The sequence below is a fragment of the Sarcophilus harrisii genome, chromosome 2 (genome assembly GCF_902635505.1).
Source record: "Sarcophilus harrisii chromosome 2, mSarHar1.11, whole genome shotgun sequence".
NCBI lineage: Eukaryota > Metazoa > Chordata > Mammalia > Dasyuromorphia > Dasyuridae > Sarcophilus > Sarcophilus harrisii.
Genome location: NC_045427.1, coordinates 393,645,498 through 393,667,105, shown reverse-complemented (window position 1 = coordinate 393,667,105; position 21,608 = coordinate 393,645,498). Strand labels below are relative to the sequence as shown.

The 21,608-nt window shown below is 39.4% G+C and overlaps 1 protein-coding gene across 2 annotated transcripts in view; it reads left to right on the top strand.

Moving 5' to 3' along the window:
* The first annotated feature begins 2,626 nt into the window (after positions 1-2,626).
* The window catches only part of CCNJL (cyclin J like), a 50,908-nt gene continuing 31,926 nt past the window's right edge, over positions 2,627-21,608 (top strand). The window contains exons 1-2 of one of the 2 annotated variants that reach the window (XM_031953620.1): positions 2,627-2,873; positions 3,842-3,955. In XM_031953620.1, coding sequence (XP_031809480.1) covers positions 2,844-2,873; positions 3,842-3,955 — 144 coding nt within the window. In that variant the 5' untranslated portion in view covers positions 2,627-2,843. Of the gene's footprint in view, positions 2,874-2,913; positions 3,469-3,841; positions 3,956-21,608 lie in introns of those variants that run through there. The other variant, XM_031953621.1, reaches the window with a different exon arrangement.

Sequence of the window (21,608 nt, the reverse complement as noted above, 5' to 3'; positions counted from 1 at the left end):
TTGTATTTCGCTCTTGAAGTCACAAGCCATTTCCTCTCTCCACCCTCTCAATTTCCTCCCTGCCCCTCTTTCCACTACCCTATCCTATAACAATTCTCCTCTCTACAAGGTGACAATTCAATTGTTGCCTGGAGTAATTAAATCATAGAATCACTTATTAAGTATACACAAAGCCACATGTGGCTTTAGCAGATTTAAATACTTTGAGGATAGGGAGGAGAACCCTTGTAACTTGATGAACCACCCTAAATATACTTACTGAGCCACCACTCCCCACTCCCACATAATCATTTATGTCCTAGTACTAGAGCAGCTAAGTTTACCACCTAGTGGAAATAGTGCCAAGCTTGGAGTCAAAAAGACCTGAGTTAAAATTTGGCCACAGACATTTAGTTGTGTGACATTGACCAAATCACTTAACCTCTGTTTACTTAAAGTTCTTCATTTGCAAAATGGGGATAATAATAGAATTTACCTCCCAGGGCTGTTGTGAGGGTAAAATTAGATAATTGTGACAGATTTAGCCCAGTGCCTGGCATAATATTAGAGTATGAGTAGAAAGGCAGGTATTTGCAAGAAGGAACACCTTTTCAAAATCGGAAGAAAGAAGAATCTGGAAAGAATTAGATTGAGGTGATGTTGAACAGAGTTGAAGAGAAAAGAAAGATTGTAACAGATGGCCTCAATTATTTTTTTAAGTGAAATATGAAGCAAGTTACCAAAGGGATGGCTTAAGAAAAGCACAAGAGATTTGAGGGCAATGGGATAATCAGAGAAGAGTAAAAAAAAAAAAGAAATTACAATGCAGCAATGAGGGCCCCGTTGATAAAACAACATTAATTTGTCAAGAATCCAATGTATTTAACATATAAATTGAGATTCCCAAATATAAAAGAAGGCAATGAAGAGAAGACTGAGTCAGGCGCTGAATTCTTTTAAAAAGGAAGAAAAGAGAGAGAGAGAGAGAGAGAGAGAGAGAAGTTATCACGATCTGGGTAGGGTGATATATCCAGATGTAGTAAACCTCCAGGGAGAAGCAGGCTAAGTGATGGTGGTGACAAAGCATGAAAATTCTTCCTCCAGTCCAGTGTGTAGCAGCCATCCAGTGCTGGTGAGGTGGCCTGGACAGTGAAATCTTAGGATGGGAAATTAAAGGGAATTCCAGGCCTCCAATGAAGTCTGGAAGATTTATCTTCCAGAATTTAAATATGACCTCAGAAACTTACTAGCTATGTGATCCTGGGTAAATCACTTAATCCAGTTTGCCCCAGTTTCCTCATCTGTAAAATGAGCTTTAGAATAAAATGGCAAACCACTCCAGTATCTTTGCTAAGAAAATTTCAAATGAGAGCGAAGAGGTGGACATGACTGGGGAAAAAGACTGAACAGTTTTTCCCTGATTGCAAAGGGATGTAATTGTGAGATGAAATGTTATAAGAAGCTTTTATATGTGTATTATGAAATTTCTTAACAATTAATTGAGGGGCAGCTAAATGGCAGTGGATAGAGGACAGGGCCCTGAACTTAATACTTCCTAGCTGTGTGACACTGGGCAAGTCATTTAACCCCAATTGCCTCAGCAAAAAATATATATTGTAGGCTTTCCAAAAGGTGCATTGGAATGGAAGGGTAGAGCAAAATGATGTATTTGATACCTCATTTCTAAATTGGTACTTCTTGGAACAAAATTCTTGAATATATAACAGTTAACAAAAGATTTACTTAGGCTAAGGATTCTCAACTCAGATCTTTATCCCGAATACCTACTCTTGGATTTAGTTGAGTTGTTCATGGGAGCATCAAGGAGCATTTTTGGGTCGTTGGGATTTTTTGGTATTCAAGTTTCTTATTTTTTATATTTGCTCTCTCCTATACATGGAAAGCTCTGTCTCTTATGATCAGACTACAATCCTCCCTGACTTCTTTTATGTCCAATTAAAATTCCACATTCTACACAAGATTTGCTAATCCCTTCTTAATTCTAGTGCCATTTCTCTGCTAATTATTTTGCTTATACTTTATATACGTTTGCTTTGTATATATTTGTTTCCACATCTTCTCCCCCATTAGAAGTTCCTTGAAATGTCCTTTGCCTCTTTTTGCATCTCTAGCGCTTAGCATATTACTTGGCACATATTAGAGCATTTAATAAATGTCTGCTTTGAACTGAACCGAATTGAAAGAGACCTGGAAGCCATGTCAAATTTTCCTGAGCCAACTAAACTTTGAGGCCTTTTCAAGGAAAAACTAGCCTAACCAGCATGCGGGCAGAGCCTTAGATAGCGCTCCCATCCCCATTTGGGTAGGGGTGAGAATGGATCTGAAAGGAATGAGGACTTGAGAGCGGAGATGGATGGTCAGCCTAGAATCCTTTTCATCGAGTTTCCAAATTTCTTTTCTCTCATCTCAAAGCATTTAAATCCGCTAACGTCATTTAATGTGCTGTCACGTGGTGTGTTTAGCGCGTTATCACGATTCCTTGATTAATTATTCTAACCCACGGATTGCGTTAAACCATTCTCCGCAGACGAGGCTTGTCATAGGCTAGTACTTTGTATTCAGGGGCGGGAAGGGGACTGGCGTGGGGTGGAGTTCGTAAGATCTGGGTGCGAATTCTACCTCGACTATTTATTAGCGGGACTTTGGAGAAGCTTCAGTTTCTCCCGGCGGCTCTCTTAAGATAACGGTTGCCCGCGGATGAAATCCCACGTCGTGACCAAATAAGAAGCTTCATTGGATCCAGAAATTACTTTGAGAATCAGAAGTCAACAGCTCCAGCTCCGAGGATTGCGGGAAAGGATTGCAGATAGAATGCTTGGAAGCACGGTTTCCACAAGCCGCAGATGTCAACAATGAGACGTTTCCTAGCAAAGGTAAGTTAGCAAGTTTATGCCAATTCTCCCCGTACTCTGGGGGGGATGCAAACTTGGAAGGGGGCAGAGAACTGACAGAGGTTGGAGCGGAAGCTTAGAGCTTGAAGGAAAAGAGAAAGCCGAGCAGTGTCTAAGATTTGCGAGCCCCAAACCCAAAAGCGGCGGCGTGGGAAGATTAGAGAAAGCTCGGGAGCGCAGCCGTAAGGGGCAGAGAAGGGAAAACGCCTGAGGAAGTATGGAAGAAAGACTACAATCCCCATCAACCCCTCGGGATCGGAGGGGCAGCGCATGCGTGAGGGGCGGCCCCCAACTCCCCCAGTGAGGGAGGGAGGCCGGGAGGGAGGTCCCCGGCGACCGCTGCCGGGGCTGGGAGTCCGCTGCCGCGGGACCCGTGTGCGCTGGGGCACCGCGGCCGAAAGCGGGCTCGGCTTGCAGCGGCCACTGGCTGGCGTGGGGCCGGCCGTGCGCGGCCGCGGAGCAGAGCCGGCCGTGGGGCAGGGGCGCGGGGTCCAGAGCTGGGCTCGGGAGTGGCGAGGCGGAGAGGTCGCCCTCTCCGAAGCTGCAGCCCCGGCGTTTGCAGCGGAGAGAGGGATGCGTGAGTTTCGCCTCGGCTCCCGGGGCAGGATGTGGGAGTAGGACAAAGGCTGCCCGAGGGGCGGGGAGAGCAGCTGCCCGGAGCATCAGCCCGGCGCTGAGCTAACGGAGTCGGGCAAGTTTTCTTTCCTCTGCACTTTACAACTTGCAAAAAAAAAAAAAAAAGTCCAGAGCAAAGAGAGCCAAAGGGGAGGGGGCGTTGGAGAAGAGGCGGGGGCGGGGAGAGATCCCCAGGCTTGCAGGGGCTCGAGGTCCAGTCCGTAGACCCTGTCCTGGGCTGGAGAAGGTAATGGGGCGGAGGTGGAGGCGGGACCTCGGGACGGGCGAAGTGGGGCACTCCGCAGCCTCGGTTCAAGTTGTCTTTCTCTGCCCAGGTGCGCGCTGAGATCCCCGGCCACCCCAAATTCCAACGGAGAGAAGCGAGGATGGATGAGCGATGGTGGGAAGGACACCTGGCATTGGATATCCACTGTACGCTCAGAGAGAAGGTCAGTTTCTTGTTACTCTCTCTCCTTGGCTGGTTGAGCTGCTCTTTTAGGGGTGACTGAATTGTTGGCTCTCCCTTTCGCCCTCCCATGGTAGTCTGAGTTCAGTTCTGCCGATTAGAACGCTGAACTCCGACTTTTCATTTATTCGTGTCTTGCTCGTTTATTGTCCAAGATCTCAAATGAAGCAGAAATGACTATCTGGTGAAATTCTAGCCAGATCTTTGTGCGTATTGATAACTCTTGATGTTTACGAATTGGGAAACTTCGGGAGCAGCAGGGGGTTGGGGGGGGGGGGGGGGAAGGAAACCGAACAAAAAAGCCCTTAAAAACAACTAATCGCCGTGGGATGTGAGTCTGCATCCAGGGGCTGACTACCCAACCCACAAGCCAATTAAATTGACTGCTTTAGACGCCTTGGGGGAAAGAAAGCTAGGCTGTTACTAAGAGAGACACAAAGCCCTGTGGCCGAGGCTAGTGGCAGAAGGGGGAAGCAGGTGGGGAAAGGTAACCAAACATTCTGCAAGATGAAATATGATCTCCATACCACCCTTTATTCACTCGTCTTCTCCACCCCCATCTCCATATGGGCACTGGGAAACTAAAATGGAACAGATATCCCAGAAGCACCTGTCTGTTCTGGTACCCCTATTTAAAACTGATGAGGGATTTTTAATGCTAGCGTTTAAGTAATTAGTGAGGAAAAACGGATTTTTTCCCCATTGGTGACATAGACCAATGCTCCACTCCTCAGGAAATGGAGCTTGTAGTCTCCTTATCTAACTTTACCTTTGACTTCCAATAGTCCTGATAAAAACAAATTTTCCCTATTTGACATGAGAAAAGGAATAGGCACTACTAAGTATTTACTTCTACTTGAAGAATGTTTTTATTTAAACCAGTTAAAATGTTTGTCTAAATTCTATGTATTGGAAAATCTTGGAATTTTTTTTTTTTTTTTTTTGGTAACCTTAGTTATGTTTTCAACACCCAGTTAGTGTCAATAGTTTAACTCTCGTTAGAGGGAAAATACAACTTTCTTTTGTGAGTTAAAAATGAACAGCTCATCCTGGCATTTCAGGTGACAGTAGTTGTGTAACCTCTGCCTCAAGATTATTAGTACATCCTTAGATTTCTTTATTGCCAGTAATTGCTTTCCCTCATCGCCTTTTTTTTAAACAGATGTTAAAATACTAAAATAAGGAAGAAGGATTTTGTGGAATAATAGACACCTGGGTCTAAGTTCCACTTTTGCCATTAAACTGACTTACTTGACCTCTCAGTGCCTCAGGCAATAATATACTATGAGTTGTCAGAAAGTACCCACTTGCATTGATAAGAGAATTTAATTGTCCACCTATTACCCCATATAATTAAATCAGATGTAGTTCCCATGATTCCCCCTAGCCTTAGGTGGATTATAGATTTAGAGGTAAAAAGAAGTTTAGAATTTTCCTAATCCAACTCTCTTTTCCCCACATGGGATACCAAAAGGCAAAGGAAGAATTGGTTTGTTGAACCTTGACTGGGGAAATGAGGATAATCTAGGAGCCAGGTTTCTTCTGAAGGGTTTACACTTTAGAATCTTTCCCAGTCTTGGGTTTTCAGAGATCATCCAACGTTCATTGTTCTTTAAAAAGCCACATTCTATGGAATGTTATAGTTGGAAGGACCTTAAGAGGCCATTTAATACTGCACTTAGTTTTATAGATAAGGAAAACTGAACTCAAAGATTGACAGAATGACAATTGGCATTTAAGTGCAAGCAATCTGCTAAGTTTCATATGTGCTAAGTACTAGGGATATAAAGACTAAGTGACACGGTTCCTGACTCCAAGGAGTTTGCTGTCTAATGAGGAAGTACTATCTAAATCACTGTTTTAAGTAGTATTGCTATAATTCCAGCCACAGATAGCACATTTTGCAGTATCAGGGATACAGACACATTGGCCCTTGCCCTTTTGAAAACTGAAGTTTCAGTTGGATTCGAGGGAGGGGGAGAATTCGAATAAGGCTTTTCTTTAAACAAGGTGATTATATCTTCATAAATAACTGCACTAGAACTCCTCTACCTGGAAGTTAGTGAAGCTGAGTGACCCATACAGGGATTAGTTCCATGACTTTGGCCTCGGTGGAACCAAGGTCTTAACTAACTTAGCTAGAAGCTCTCTACTTCTTCTTGAGTAGTGGGGAGTTGACTGGCCACCGTGATCAGAAACATTCTTTGTTCCCTTCCATTCTGGGAAACCTTTTTCAGATTCCCTGACCCTCCTTCCTGTTCAGACCAGTAGGGCGGTGCTTCACCTTGGCCTGGTGGTCACATGCTCTAACACTGGAATTCCTCCTGCTAGATCCCTCTCTGGCCTCGTTAACTTGACTGATTAGGAACAGGCTCGAGAGGCTGACATCTGAGCTCTGCACTTGGGAAAACTGGGACCCCAGAGCTTCTTCCAGCTCATTCCAGCTTTTGGGATGGGGGAGCTGTTCCTTGTCCCATTCCACTGAGTAGGGATGAAATTATGTTGAAGTGGTGCCTGGAAAACTTGGGAATTCAAGCCTGTAGGCACTTTCTCACAGTTAGTTGATTATGCAGTGTTGCTATGTACGGGGGAGAATTAGAATGAGAATTATCTGCAAGGTCAGGATGCCTTCCTAGCCTCAACAGGGTTGTTCACTTTAACCTTGAGTCAGCTTTGACTCTTCCCAGTCCTTCATCCCACATGTCCCATCACTTGCCAAGTTAATGTTTCTGCCTCACATTTTTATCCAGTCCCTCCTCTCCATTCCTACTGCAGCCACTGTCCTTTACTCTCTCCTGTCACCTTACTTAGATGATCTTATACCTCCTAACTGATCTTCCTGCTTTTCCTCTTGAATTTCCCCTTCCTACCACTGCCTGAGTCATTTTCCTAATGTTCTATTCTGATGTCAGTGAATACCTCCTCTTGGGTATCCTCTAGACTCTCCAAATTCAGAAGTACAAAATGGCTCATTTTCTGCCTTCTTCCCAAGCCCAAGTCTTTGATCATCAGTCTCTTTCATCTTCAATTTCTCCTTATTTACTAGCTCCCCCATCCTTAACTCCCTTTAATGCTGTCACATTTCAATCTGTCAGCCTGTATCTCTTATCCCTTCCTGGGCAAATTCCCAGAAAAATGTATCTGTACTCGGTGCCTCTATTTTTTCGCTTTCTGAAATGTCTTCATTTCTCCAATGTCCTGTTCTCAGTCCTCATCCTTCTGGACCTCACTGTACTTTTGACACTTAGTCACTCCCCTTCTTCTAGATACTCTCTTCTCTCCCACCTTACCTTTTATACTACTGCCTCTCTCTAATTGTCAGTGTCCTTGACTGAATCATATATATATATATATATCCTACCATTCAACTATGGAAGACCTTCAAGGCCTTATCCTCCTATCTCAAGAATTTTATTGGTAGAGTTGGCTTTTATATCACCCACTGATATTATTGTATCCTTCTCTCTCAGATAGCCATCCCTTATAAGAAAGAATAAAAGGAAAGAAAGAAAGATTTGCAAAACTAACCCAACATATTTAAAAGCCTAATTTTATAATTGGTACTTCATTTTAAGCTCCCTTACTTCTGCAAAGGAGAAAGAAAAAAAATTCTTAAAAAAAAATCTTTACATCTCATGGATACAGAGATCATCTCTCTACAGATTACTACCAAAGTTTATATCCAACCCTCCCCTCTCTCCTGAGCATTGCCCATAATCTGCTAGATAGCATCTATATTCTTTCAGGCTCCTCAAGCTCAGGATGTCCAAAATGGTTCATTCTAGCCCCTTGTCAAATAAGGTAATATTTACAAAGTGCTTAGCACTGTATCAAGTACCTATAAATGTTTATTCCTTTGCCTTAAACCTCTCCCCAAGCTTTCCTATTTCTGCTAGAGGCATCCCAACTTTTCTAGTCCCCTCCCTCTTCCCCCATTTGAAACCTTGGAGTTATCCTAGACTCTTTATTCTCCCTTACTACCTCCATATCTAGTCATTTGGCAGAGCTTGTAAATTCTGCCTGAACAGCATCTCTCACATTTGTGTTTTTTCCTCTACATGCTGTTGGCTATGGGGCATTTGCCCCCATCTTCATTCCAGTCCTTCTCATTTGGACTAGTGCAGTAGAACCCTATTTAGCCTCTAATTTCTGGTCTTTTCCCCTCTCTACAGCTGTCATAATACTCTGTCACTTCCTTTATTACAGTGAAATATACATTTAAAATACATTAAAACCCACACAGTCAGTCTCTAATGATCTATGAGATGACAGTTCTCAAAAGGAGAAACCCGATGCAATCAGTAAATATATGAAAGGCTGTTAACACGTTTAAACTCCTTCCAAACTGATAAACGGGTAACAAAAGTCAATTTTGGAGGAGCTATGGGAAAACAACATACTTGCATATTTGATTCAATTGTAAACTGGTTAGACCATTCTGGAAAACCATTTGGAATTCTATAAGAAAAGGGACTAAATTTTTCATTCCTTTTTGAGCTCACTGTTAATGTGTATATTAGGTATGACAAAATGAAAGATCCCCATCTACTAAAAATATATATTTCTAGCATTCTTTGTGGCATTCAAAATGCTGGAATCAAAATGAATACTACGTAATGGCTGAATAAATTGTGGTTTATGAATAATTATTAGATCTTAAATGAAATGACAACTAAGAGGAATTCAGAAAAATAGAGAAAGATCTATATGAACCAATAAAGATTACAATGATAGAGAATTCCCCCAGTTCAGGCTGGCAAAATCTCTTAAGATATGGGCACAGTGAGGGTGAGACACACCAGCCCTCCTCCTCTCAAAGCAATTGCTCCATCAGAAATTAAAAAGATACATGGCATATTACCTTGGACATCAGAAAGATTGCAGTTTTCTGTTTCCTCTGTATCTTGCAGAAGAAATTTATTGTTACTAAGCTCAAATATTTAGTGTTATGCTCAAAATGTTCCCCAATTAAAATTTTCAAAACAATTGTTAAAGTCAAAGTGACTGTAACAACTTCTCAGCCTGGCATTTGAAACCCTTCACAGTGTGGCTTCTGACCTTTCCAGACTTACTGCACATGCTTCCCCTCAGTCACTGTATCATCTGAACTTGCTTTATGATTCTAACTGTATTTCATCTTTGATTCCAGACGCCCTCTATCTCTGCAGAGCACTCCCTCCTCAATTTTTTGGTTTTTTTTTTTAAATCTTTAGCTTTCTAACTGGCTCAACTCGGGTGCTACATCATAAAGACATGAAATTTTCCCTGATTCCCCCAGAGAATGAAGGTTTTTCCCCTTCTCAAATTAACTTGCACATAATAATAATACTAATAATAACTAGAATTTATATAGTGCCCATGTTCTTATACCTCGTGGGAATGAGAGTTCTTCCCCTTCTCAAATTAACTTGGTAATAACAATAATAGTAATAATAATTGCTAGTAATTATATAATGCCTACTATGTTCTGATTTCCCCCTGGAAGTGAGGGTTCTTTCCTTCTCAAATTGGCTTGCATATAATAACAGCATTTATATAGCTGTATATTACAGCACTTTATTGAAGGCTTTAGAAATATTATGTAATGTTACATGCCTCCAAGTAGAATGTAAGTATGCTTCTCAAGGAAGGAACAAATTTCTTTTAGCTTTTTATCTCTATCATCTAGCATGTAGTAACTGCTTGATAAATACTTGTTGGACTGAATTGGTATAATTGATAGAGTACTGTTTCAATTAGAAAACCTGTGTTAAAAATACTAGTTCAGACTGCTATGTAAATTCCTGAGTAATCTCAGTTAAACTCAGTTTTTTCACTTGTAAAATGGGCATAATATTTGGATTATGTGTCTGATTGGGTTCTTGGGGAGAAAGTACTTTACATATTTTAAAGTGTTTGATGAATAATGAATTCAAAACCATTGCATGGTTGACTTTTTGTCTCTTGGATAAAATTTAAGTTCTTGACCTCTTGCAAGGTTTCTTGGCTTGACCTCTTGCAAGGTTTCTTGGCTTGAGTCTATGAATCTTTTTTCAAATAATTAATTTTTTAAAGCAATTCCCCCCCCCCCCAATTATCAAGCTTTTTTTTTTTTTAACCACCCACTACCCACTGCAAAAGAAAGAACCCTTCTGTCATATAAGGATACTTAAAACAAATTCCACATTGGCCAAATCCAAAAGGATGTTTCTCATTTTGCACATTAGTCTCTGTCTGACACATACTAGATGCTTAATAAATGTTGATTGATTGAGGTGGACAGTGTAATTCATCAGTCCTCTGGAATAATGGTAGATCATGGTATTCATAAGAGTTGTAAATCTTTCAGAATTGTTAGTTTTCATAATATTGATATAGTTTAAATTGTTTTTCCGATTCTATTTACTTCACTTAGTATCAGTTTATACAGGTTTTCCCAATTCTCTCAAGAGCAGACATTTTTCTTATAGCAGAATAGTATTCTATTATATTAATATTGTTCAGTCATTCCCCAATTCATGGGTACCTCCAGTTCTTTGCCATCATTAAAAGAGCTCTTATAAAATTTTTGTACATCATTCTATCTTTTCTTGTTTCCTTGATCTCTCTGGGGGTACTGCCTACTAGAAATACTAATAGGTTAGAGGACAAGCAGAGTCTACTAACTTTTGGGACATAGTCCAAATTGTTTTCTGGAATGTTTGGTCCAGTTCACAGTTGTGTTGCAGGCATCATTGTGCCCAAAGTAAATTTGTCATTGACTCTTTAAATCGGCTTTGAGCAATCTGAAACTGGTATAATGTAGAATCCCCCAGACTTGCTTTGGTTTGCATTTCTCTAATTATTAATAATTTGGAACATTTTAAAAAATAAGACTATAAATAGCTTGGGCTTCTTTCCTTGAGAACTGCCTGTTCATATCCTTTGATTATTTATCAATTAGGCAATGAGTCTTATTGTTAGAAACTTGAATCAGTTTCTGTTTTATCTTAGAACTAGGACTTCTATGGAAAGAAACTTAATACAGATATTTTCTCTTAAGTTCCCTTTTCAGTTGTATTTGTACAAAACCTTTTTAATTTTGTTACCAGACTTGTCCATTTCACCTTCTCTAATCCTCTATTGTTTGGTCATAAACTCTTCCCCTATTCATAAATCTAAAAGATAATTTCTTCCTTGTTCCTCTAATTTGCTTATGAAATGTCCTTACTTAGGTCATAGATCCATTGGAGTTTTTCTTATTATATAAAGTGTAAGATATTGGTCAAAATCTAATTTCTTTTGTACTATTTTCTAGTTTTGCCAGAAATTTTTGTTAAATGGGCCTTATGTAGCCCATTTTTAAAATGTTTTGATAATTGTATTTCAGTATAATTTGTTTCCTTTGTCATCCTATGTATTTAAAAACATTCTGAGAATGGAACATTACCAGGAAGGTCCATGACACAAAAAGGCTACCCATCTAGCTTTTACTTCTTTCTATTTCTGATAAATTGGACTGCTTTCTCATCCTTAATCGTGCTATCATCTCCTGTCTCCATGGCTTTACTTGTGCCCCCTGACCACCATGTTTGCATTAGCCCTCAACCCTCTTTCCTAAAGTCATTCCCTCAATTTCTTCAGGATTCATCTTCTCCCAAAATGAATCCTCCTCCTTCAAATTTCTCAGTACTTTGCCCAACTTTCAACTTGCTTCATTTTTGTCCATCTTGTACCTGTATCAATATCTGATAGTCATCTCCCAGTTAGGCTATAATCTCCTTAAGGGCAAACACATATCTATTGTGACTTACCTGTACACTGCATAGGATCTAGAGTTCATATTTGTCAGAAATCATCCAGCCTATCTCCTCATTCTGTAGGTGAGAAAACTAGATGTTTCATGAATGCTTGAAACAGGGTGGTGAAAAGATTGTCTCATTTGCAGTCAGGAAATCTGAATTCTGGTTCTGCTCTTCAATGCCTTTTTGTGACCTTGAACAAGTCACAATCCCCCTGAGCCTCAGTTTTTACATACATAAAATTTAGAGGGTTGGGATTGGATGACCTTTGAAATAAGCCATGCCTTTTTGTGAATTTGCAATTTAGTTATGTACATAACTAGTAGGAACAGTTAGCATTTCAGTTCCACTTAATGGAAACAGTTTAAACACTTAAAGTAGCAATTTAAAATTCTTTGAGTTCAAAGGAGGATAAGGTCATTTTGGCCTGAAGTAGGTTAGAATTAGTAGAAATGCTCTATCTGTCCTCTCTAGATTGATTGACTAGTCTCAGGAAAAGGTTGGAAAGAAACTTCCCAGGAATGCTTAATGCCCATTTTGTCTTGCTTAGACCTTTAGCAGCAGGTGGTCTCTAAAGAAAGGACTTCAGCCACAAGGCTTGACAGTGGATGACAGGTTAGCCTTGAGTAACCTGGGAATAAAAGCTTGCAATTTGTCACACAGGACTCAATGAATATCTGCTAGGCTGCCAGAAGGAAGTGGTTTTCCCCTTATCAGATATTTCTCTCAGCAGGTGGGTATAATTTTAAAAATTGGAGGAGGAGCAGATGTACTGGGCAGGACCGAAGTACAATTTAAAGATATTAAACAAGTAACTGTAAAGGTAGAGACACATACTTGGGAAAATTTTTAAAAAATTCTGATTTAGTGGCTTTGATTTCTTTAAACTTTTTAGTAGCTAATGAACAAAATGGTGGATAGACTTGAGTTTTGTCTAATCCTCTGTTTAAGGAATGACCAGCTTTCTGGAAAGAGTACTTAAGGATCCTTCACCTAGTGATTTAAGAAATCTTGGCCTCATAAAGAGACCTTCAGTTTGGCAAAGTTTTCAGATAATCTTCTGTTGCTCCTGTATAAAACCCTATTCAGAGTTCTGTCTTCCGTGCTGCTGGACATTGCTCTATCCTAGGCTTCTGTAAACCTATTAGTTGATAACATTCCAAAAACAAGGCTCTGCCTCCTGGGAGCTTCTGACCCAGTGAGTTCAGCTCCATAATGAGACTGTCTCATTTTGCCTGAAGTGCTTTATGAGGTGGAACTGATAAAGCTCTTTCTCTCCAATCTGAAGATTCTGGTATTTCAGGTGAAGGATAGTTGATTTAGAATATCCTTGTTCTTCACTTGGTTGGTAGAATGAGGCTTTACTGGTCTGAATTTGTACTTACCTGTGCTTTGGCTTCTACTGCTCTTCGAATCAATCTGGAATTAGTTAGCAAAACATCATGTGTCTATAAACCTTAGTTTTGCTTTGAGGAACTAGAAAAAAATTGATCACACAGCAAGGTAGCAGCAGAACCAGGATCAGAACTAGACTCCTAGACTCCTATTCTAAAGGTTTTAATTTTTTTTTTTTTTCTTTTCCTATTCACCAACTTGATTTTACCTAGAGCTATTCTTCTGGCTCAGGCTTAGATTAGATGACCTATCCAAAAAAAACCTGAAATATTTTTCTATATGTATATTGTTGATTACCTTCTATCCCTTCTTAAGATCCCACCCTCAATCAAGAAATTTTTAGCCTAGGGAAAATCTGGGTAGCCATACCTCTGCAAGAACCTGGAAGTAGAAAGTTTAGTACTTTCAACAGTCTTGTCAGTTTATGTAATAATGCCAAATAACATTCTGTAGAATAGCTATTCCTAAAGCATTATAGCCCAGGTATTAGAATTTTGCAAACAAGCTAATTTCAAAAGCAAATACTCAACCTGTAATGACCTCTCTGCTATTGTTCAGTTAGTTACCAAGAAACAAGTAGATATTATCCTGACTTCTATATATGAAAAGATCAAGATTATCTGGCACCTGGTCAAAACTCCAAGGAGGTTTAGTGTAACAAAGCTACTGGGATGGCTGAGGCTGGAGAATCACTTGATTTCAGGAGTTCTAAGCCTGAGCTAGCCAAGCTTCTCCTTCCTAAGTCTGAGGTCAAAAGTGGGTGGGGGATGGGAGTGCTATGAGAACAAGACTTGAAGGGAACGGGGTCAGAGCTCCCATGCAGATCAGTAGTGAGATTGATGAGTAGCTCCCTGTACTTCTCCTTGGAGAGAGAGAAACCCAGTCTCTTAAAAAAATATTTTTGTGATAAAATAAGAGCCAGCATTTATTTAGCGCCTTAAGGTTTGCAATCTCCTTTGATAACTTTGTGAATTTATTTATTTGTTACCGATAGTATCTCATTCTGTGAGCCCAAGTGGGGTTTTCTTAGGAAAGATACTGAAGTGATTTACTATTTCCTTCTCCAGCTTATTTTGTAGAAGAGAAAACTGAGGCAAACAGGATTAAGTGGGATGCCCAGTCACCCTTTGTCTGAGTGTCTGAGGCCAGATTTGAATTTAGGAAGATGATTTTCCAATTCCAGACTCAGTACTCTATTCACTGTGCCACTTAGTTGCTCTACTTTATAAATTATGGGGTCCTGAATAATGTAAGCTCTTATATGGGTGAGTTATGCTGTTCTCACATAGAAAGAGTAAGGAAAAGACATTTCTAAACCACTTAACTGGGTGTTTTTCCCCCCTCGGTTACAGTGAGACAGAACCAGATTCAATGGTCTGTAAGAGAAGGCTGGATGAGTGGTTTGAAGTTCTATATTCACCTCTTACCTATACTTGTGCCTTTCCACACAAACAAAGGTCAGAGCCTCTTTTGCCTAGCTCCCTTGAGTAATTATATGGTTTATTTTGTAGCTGAATCCTTCAAAGACAAATATAAGCTGTCCTTCAGAGCTGATGTCCATGCAGATGGGTAGCTCACAGGAAGGGTTCCCTATACTACAAATTTTTCACATTCTTGGCAGTGGACAGGGCCACTATATAATATATATATATATATATATAGGCCTCTATATGTATTCTCTCTATATGGATTGCTTCTATATAATCATTTCAATAAATATTTCTTGAATATCTATTATGTACCCAGTGGGTTTGGGGAGATTGGGAGTTGGGGGACAAGGAGAGAGCTGGTACAAGAATAAGAGGCAAGAAATTATGTGCATATACTCACACTCTGTTGGAAATAAGGCTAAAACTTAGAGAAAAATAAGACTTGGTATAATTTTTTTCTTTCAATATGTACTATTTATGGATGTTCTAAAAAACATTTGACTTGGGATAATACCATACAGACTTGACTTATCAAGCATAATGTGAGACTTGATAAAATTATAATCCTAGCTCCAAAATGGAAGCTCTGTAGGCTTATATGAAATTAGTTCAATCCTGAGGGCTTCTCGATAATAATTCTTCAACTTGGGCTCCCCAACCAGGATTTCTCTTGAAAATCAGAATTTGGCCAAGATGTAGGTCTCCAACAAAAAGCAGAGGCCATAAATTCCCATGCAAACACCCAGGTTAACAATACACTGAATAAAGATGACTTTATGTAAGAGAAAAAAAAGTACAATGGACTCACATTACTCATTCCTGCATAGTTAGAATGTCTTCTTTCCCTAATGAGCCTCCACTTACCTTGGGATTGAGCCTCTCCCCACAAAAAAGAAAGCATATGGGCCCATTGAAAGTAAAACCATCTTTTTCCTCTGAGCCCCAACTCTCCAGGAACCTCAGACTCTCCAGAAAACTAGAGAGTAAAATTTCCCAGATAGGGAAAACCCTTACTAAAGAATGAGCTCCTTTTCTGCTTGGCTTTATCAGTAAAACTCACAGTATAGCAAAGGGCAATTTCCAGGTTTGTTTTTCCACATTGAATTTCACTCCCTTGCTGCTTTGTCTCACCTCCTTGGTCCAGTAACTTGGTCCTTTGTCTTCTTCCCAGAGAACCCAATCCACAGATGTCTATTTCTGCTGCAACCATATTGCTGCTTGTGCTTTTTCCTATTTCTGGGCAAATGGATAGTCCCTAGGCCTGGAGTCAGGAAAACTAGGGTTCATATCCAGCCTTTGTTTCCAAGTTGCATGCACCTGGGCAAGTCACTTAACTTTATTTGCCTCAATTTCCTCATCTATAAAATGGTGATCATGGTAGCACCTACCTCCCAGGGTAGTTATGAAGATCAAATAGATGATAATTTATAGCCTTTAGCACAGGGTCTGGCACATGCCCTAAAAATGTAACCTGTTATCTGATGATGTTTCCATTGACCTGCTGTGGCTCCCAGAATGCCTTTTATTTCTTATGCTTCTGAGTCAGGATTCCTGGGATATAATGTGACACATTAGATTTTATCACTTTGTCGTCTGCACCCAGCCTCTTTGTGCCTCATTTTCCATGTCTGTTTAAATGAGGATTTTGAAGGATGTACATATTAGCAAACTTTTCTTTGAATATAAAACTGTACTAGGGACTTTCAAGGTCACAAAGAAGCAGCAAAAGACCTGGGCTTCTAGTGGTCTTTACCCTTTTAATTCAGGGTTTTATGTCAAGGATCCCTTTGACCTTCAAGTAAAGCCTTATGGACCCAGACGTTTCTCAGCATAAGGATTTTTAATTCGTAAAACAAAAAACATAGAGAATATATATATATATATACACATATATATATACATACACATAAAATTCGTGGAACTGAGACAAAGAACCCCTCTGATCTAAATGAAGAGAAGACATACACATGTTATTACTGGGATCAATATAAAGGTGCCTGATAGTAGAGTATAATCTGTTTTATGAAAATGTAAAAGGTAAAAACAAAACCGTTGGTCACCGTTTTTTCCATTTTCTGTTTTTTTGTTATATTGAAATGTTCCTGTTTCTTGATTATTGACGTTAATATTTGTCAGTGTTTAATAATGAAACAAATTTTAATTTTAGAATAAGATAGAAGGAATTCTGTGATACTAGTTCACAAAGCACTTTTGAATTTTTACATTATAAAAAAGTCAGTCCCTTGAGGGCTTCTCTCTATAAAGTTTTAGATACAAACTTGACATCAGAATTGTTACAATTATACCTAACATTTTTTTAAAGGTTTGGAAACCACTTGTTTTGATCTTCTCGACAATTCTATGAGATTAAATACTATAGGTTTTATTCACATTTTGCAGATGGGGAAACTGGTTAAGCAGATTAGTTACTATGAATTCAAATCCATGTCTCCATTTCAAGTCCAGCATTTGTTTTCACTGCTTTTTTTTTTTTTTTTTTTTTTTTTTTTGGTCATAATGAGATTGCTGGAAAGAAATAACTCGCCTTTCTGTAGTTTTTTTCTTTATAGCTTACAAAATGCTTTCCCTTACAAAAACCTTGTGAAATAGGTGTGTGAATAGCTTCATTTTATGGGTGAGGCAACAGTCCGAGGAACTACATGACATACCCAAAGTCCTATATTTAGGCAGAATTGGGGGTTAGGACAAGTTCCCAGACTCCAAATTCAAAACTCTTTTCACTAAAGCAGTTTTTAGGGACAGTTCCCCAGGGTCTGGAAATATGCTTAATTTATGCCTCTGGGAGAACATCCAGAGGAAAAGAATTTAATATTTCTGCTAGGACCAACAAGCATAACTTGGCCTGGTTCCAAACATTAGGTTTCTTATACAAGGAAATTGAGAGACACTTCCTGAAAAAGAGTAAACAGAGGACTTGTTGCTTGTTTCCTATGGTTTGGGCCATTTACTACTGGTTAGAACACAGTCCTGAGGAGGCTTGAGGTCATAGCTCTGGACTTTCACACAGTCTCAGTCTGTGGCCAGAGATGACCCTCAGCCTTATTAGCAGTTTTTCAGATGTCATTGGTCATATGAGAATAGAATTAAGATGACCTCCTTTTATCATTAAAGCTAGAAGAGGAGAGGGATTCTGAATGGATGGAATTGAGAGGAAGTGTTTCAGTATGTCTATAGTATTGAATTAGAGATACGGATGTTCAAAGAGGTCTCTCATCTCTGGTGTGAGAGCTTGCTGAGCCGTTTTCAGGGTTACTCATCCTGGCATTCAGCTCTCACCTGTGGCTCCAAGAAGCCGTCCTTGCATGTGTAGTGGCCCCCAGTAAACTGTGGTAGCACACCGGGTTACCAACAAGCCCCAAACCCACAGTGAATTAGGGGGTGAGAACTCCAAGAAGAAGACTTTCACTGATAGAATGGGAACACTCTGTTCCAGTGGTTAGACACTTAAGTACTCCCAGGATGATCCATTTTGTCCTGGATGACTGGCTGAGAAAGGTGACTCATGACTTTGTGCTATTCTACTTCACTTAATTACAATGACATTGTTCTTGAGCAAGTCAAGATTCACTCCAAGATGTCACCGATCTTGGAATAATAAGGGTCTTATGATGTCCATAATCTTAGGGATTCTGTGATACTAGTTCACAAAGAACTTTTGAATTTTTACATTATTAAAAAAAGCCCCTTGAGGGCAAGCATTATTTTTTTTTTGGGGGGGGGGGTTATGTCCTTCATATATGGCACATGAGAGATGATTTTTAAATGTGTGTTTAATTGAATATTTGGTATTTTTTTTTTAATCTTTTCAACGCTGTGTTCTTATCTTTTTTTCACCAATGGAGAAATAAACATAAGAGGGGAAGTGACTTGTCCTTTCCAAATAGATAGCAAGTGGTGATGAAAAATCAAACTCAAGGCCGACTCCTAGGTCACTTGCTCTTTACACTTCTGATAATGCTTTTTCAAAATTGTCCTAATCGTTTTTTCTTTTTCGTTTTTTAAGGGAACTGGCAGACGTAGAGTTTAGGGTAGAAAAAGAAAAAAGTGGTCATCAAGACATCTTTTAATTTTTTTTTTAATGTTGGGAAGAGACTAGTAGGAAGGCCAGAAAGAAGCCCAAAGGACAGTTTTGAAAGGACAGTTGAATTTATTATAGATTTCAAAAAGAAAAACAAACTGTACATAATAAAGATTTGTAATTTCATATGTATTCCTCCTTTTCTGTTCTTTGTATATAGAAATGCTTGCTTTATTTGGTGTTGAAATTTTTTTAAATGTACTTTGTAATGGGGAAATGGTGCCTTGGCAGAGGTAATTCTTTACTAAGAATGAGTCTTCCCCACCCCCCTTTTTTTATAGAAATGTTGTGCTAAGTGATCCAAGCCTAGATGGGGGAGTAGGTACACAGTGTACCACAAGCTGTTCTGATGATGACAAGTCAGTTTTTCTTACCTTTAATCTGAAGTTTCCACATTTTGTTGGTCATTGTTGCACATGCCCTTTCTTCATTTCTTGCTACTCTTGTGCAAATGTCAAATGTGACAAAAAACATGGGGCTGCTTGGGAAGCTTAGTACTTTTTTATAATACAGGCTTAGATTTTATACACAGGCCTTTACCTTTCGCAAAGCACTTTAACCTACTTTATCTGAAGTCTCACAATAGCTGTGTGGTTGTAGGAACTACAGGCATTATCACTATAAAGTAGATTATGAGCTTGAGGGAAAAGACTACTTTTTGCAGATCCCCAGAGTTTAGCACAGTGTGTAGTACATGGATGGGCAATTGAAAAATGTTTATTGAGTGACCAAGAGGGTAGGGGACTTGCCTGTGGTTACAGTTAGGCATTGGGAACACAGGTTTTCCTCATCCCAGTGTTCTGTACACCTTGTCTCTTTTTGGAGAAAGTATTCAGAATGAAGGCCGAAGGATGGAGATGAGAGGTAATTTTTAGTGTGAGAGTAGGCTTCGGTTTAATAGTTTTCATATATAACTTTAGCACTTCTTGTAGCTCCAGCAGAATTATTGGAGAAACCAGGAATGCTGCAGTTCCAGTATGTGATTGATCATTCACTGTGTCCCAATTTAATTCCAAATTCCAAAGTGCAAAGAACTCTGTGTTTTCTTGCAGGGGGAGGGGGAAGAGTGTGGCTAGAACCTCTTGACTGCTTGGAGTCTGGGGAGATAAGAGCAACTTATTAAACTAGGAGTCAGAAAATTAGGTTTCCTAGGCGTTAATGTTACTTAGTCTGTCCAGTAAATTCCATAAAAATCAGAACTTTTTGTTTTTGTTTGTCTTGAAATCCTAGTATAAAGCACAGAGCTTGGCATGGTAGAATTGAATTGAATGTGACCATTAGACAAATCACAGCACCTTTGTGTCTTCATTTTCTTATCTGTTGGTATACATGATACTCTTGCTCAATCATTGGGATTGTGAAGGTCAGATGAACTCATGTCAGGAAAAGCATTTCATAAACTGTCTTTAAACTCTTATATGAAATGTAAAGGAATTTGGGAGAGAATGCTTTTCATTCTTTGAAATGTTTTTCCAAAGGTAAGAAAGACAAATGAATTATTAGTGTTGCTCTCTAACTTGATTGACCTTCAGTAATAGAGCCAATCTTCGACTTCTAGGAAAGGAGAATTAATAGAGGCAGAACAGTGGACATCAACATTTTAGGCACTGTTGTGATCTCATAGGCACCAGCCTTTCAATTATAGCTTTGTGGTTCTCTTGGACCTCTCCATCAATCAGTAAACATTTATCAAGCACCTACTATGTGCCAGGCAGAGGTAGCAGGATACCTCAGTGGATAGAGTGCTGGTCCTGGAGTCAGGAAGATGAGTTCAAATCCAGCCTCAGATGCTTACTAACTGTGATTTTGTAAATCGCTTAATTTCTGTTTGCCTTAAGCTTTTGGAAAAGGGAATGGCAAACCATTCCAATATATTTGCCAAGAAAACCCCATGCCAGCATTGGTGTGCTATGGGTCATGAAGAGTAATAACAAATATTCCAGGCATTGTGGTAAGTGCAAAAAGAGACAAGCTCAAGAAGTGCACAGTCTAATAGGGCTTGGAACCCTCAGTCAGCGTATGGTGTCTGTGTAGAAGTTCTTATGTGGATAAGGCTGGGGAATGAAGCTGATTCTTAATTATTCAGGGCTCCTTGATAAATCTTCAAGCAAAGACATTAATCATATTAGACTGTGAACCAGTGATTCTAATGAGGATGCTACAGAGCTACTTAGCAGATAAATGTTGAATTTTATTGAACTTCTTTATTGTATTGAGGCCTTCTGTCAAGTGATAGTGACAGCAAGAACATTTCCCATAGTACTTTTCCAAAATGTTGATATGATTTCAACCTAATAACTTCTCTGTGCTCCTTGGAAGTAAGAAAAAAAGTTTGTGAAAGGGGGAATGAGGGGAACTTAGTATTTAAGTTCAAAGCTAGAAAGAACCAACTTTTCTTCTAGCAAGAAGGTCTGATAAAGTGGAAAGCAGCCTGGTTCCTGAGTCAGAACCTGGGGATGAAGAAATACCTGAGGTCTTTTTATCTGTTTGCAACCACTGTTCTCAGTTTTGGAGATAGAAATACAGAAGCTTACTTCTTAATTGTGAAGACAATACACAGAAGAGAATTTTGGTTCAGAAAGATACAGGAATGGTGAATGAAACCATAAGGATTTATAATTATAGAAGAGGGGAGAGTGGAAATTAGTCATCCATAACTAGGTCCTTCCTGAAACACTAGTCCACTTGGGAGTACTAGTTATCAATGGGGTGGGGGAGTGGGCTTGGGAATGGGGATGGCTAGGCAGCAAGTTGGTTGGGTTGTTGGGAGAATATAGTCAGACCAGGGAATGAAGAAATCTGATCTGACACTATCATCTTGGATAAATTCTTTCACTTCCCTACTCCTCAGTTTACTAATCTATAAACAATCATTTAGAAAGCATTTATCAAGGATCTTACTTTCTAAAAGGGAGATGATGTGTATGTGATATAAGAAAGATAATGAGAATA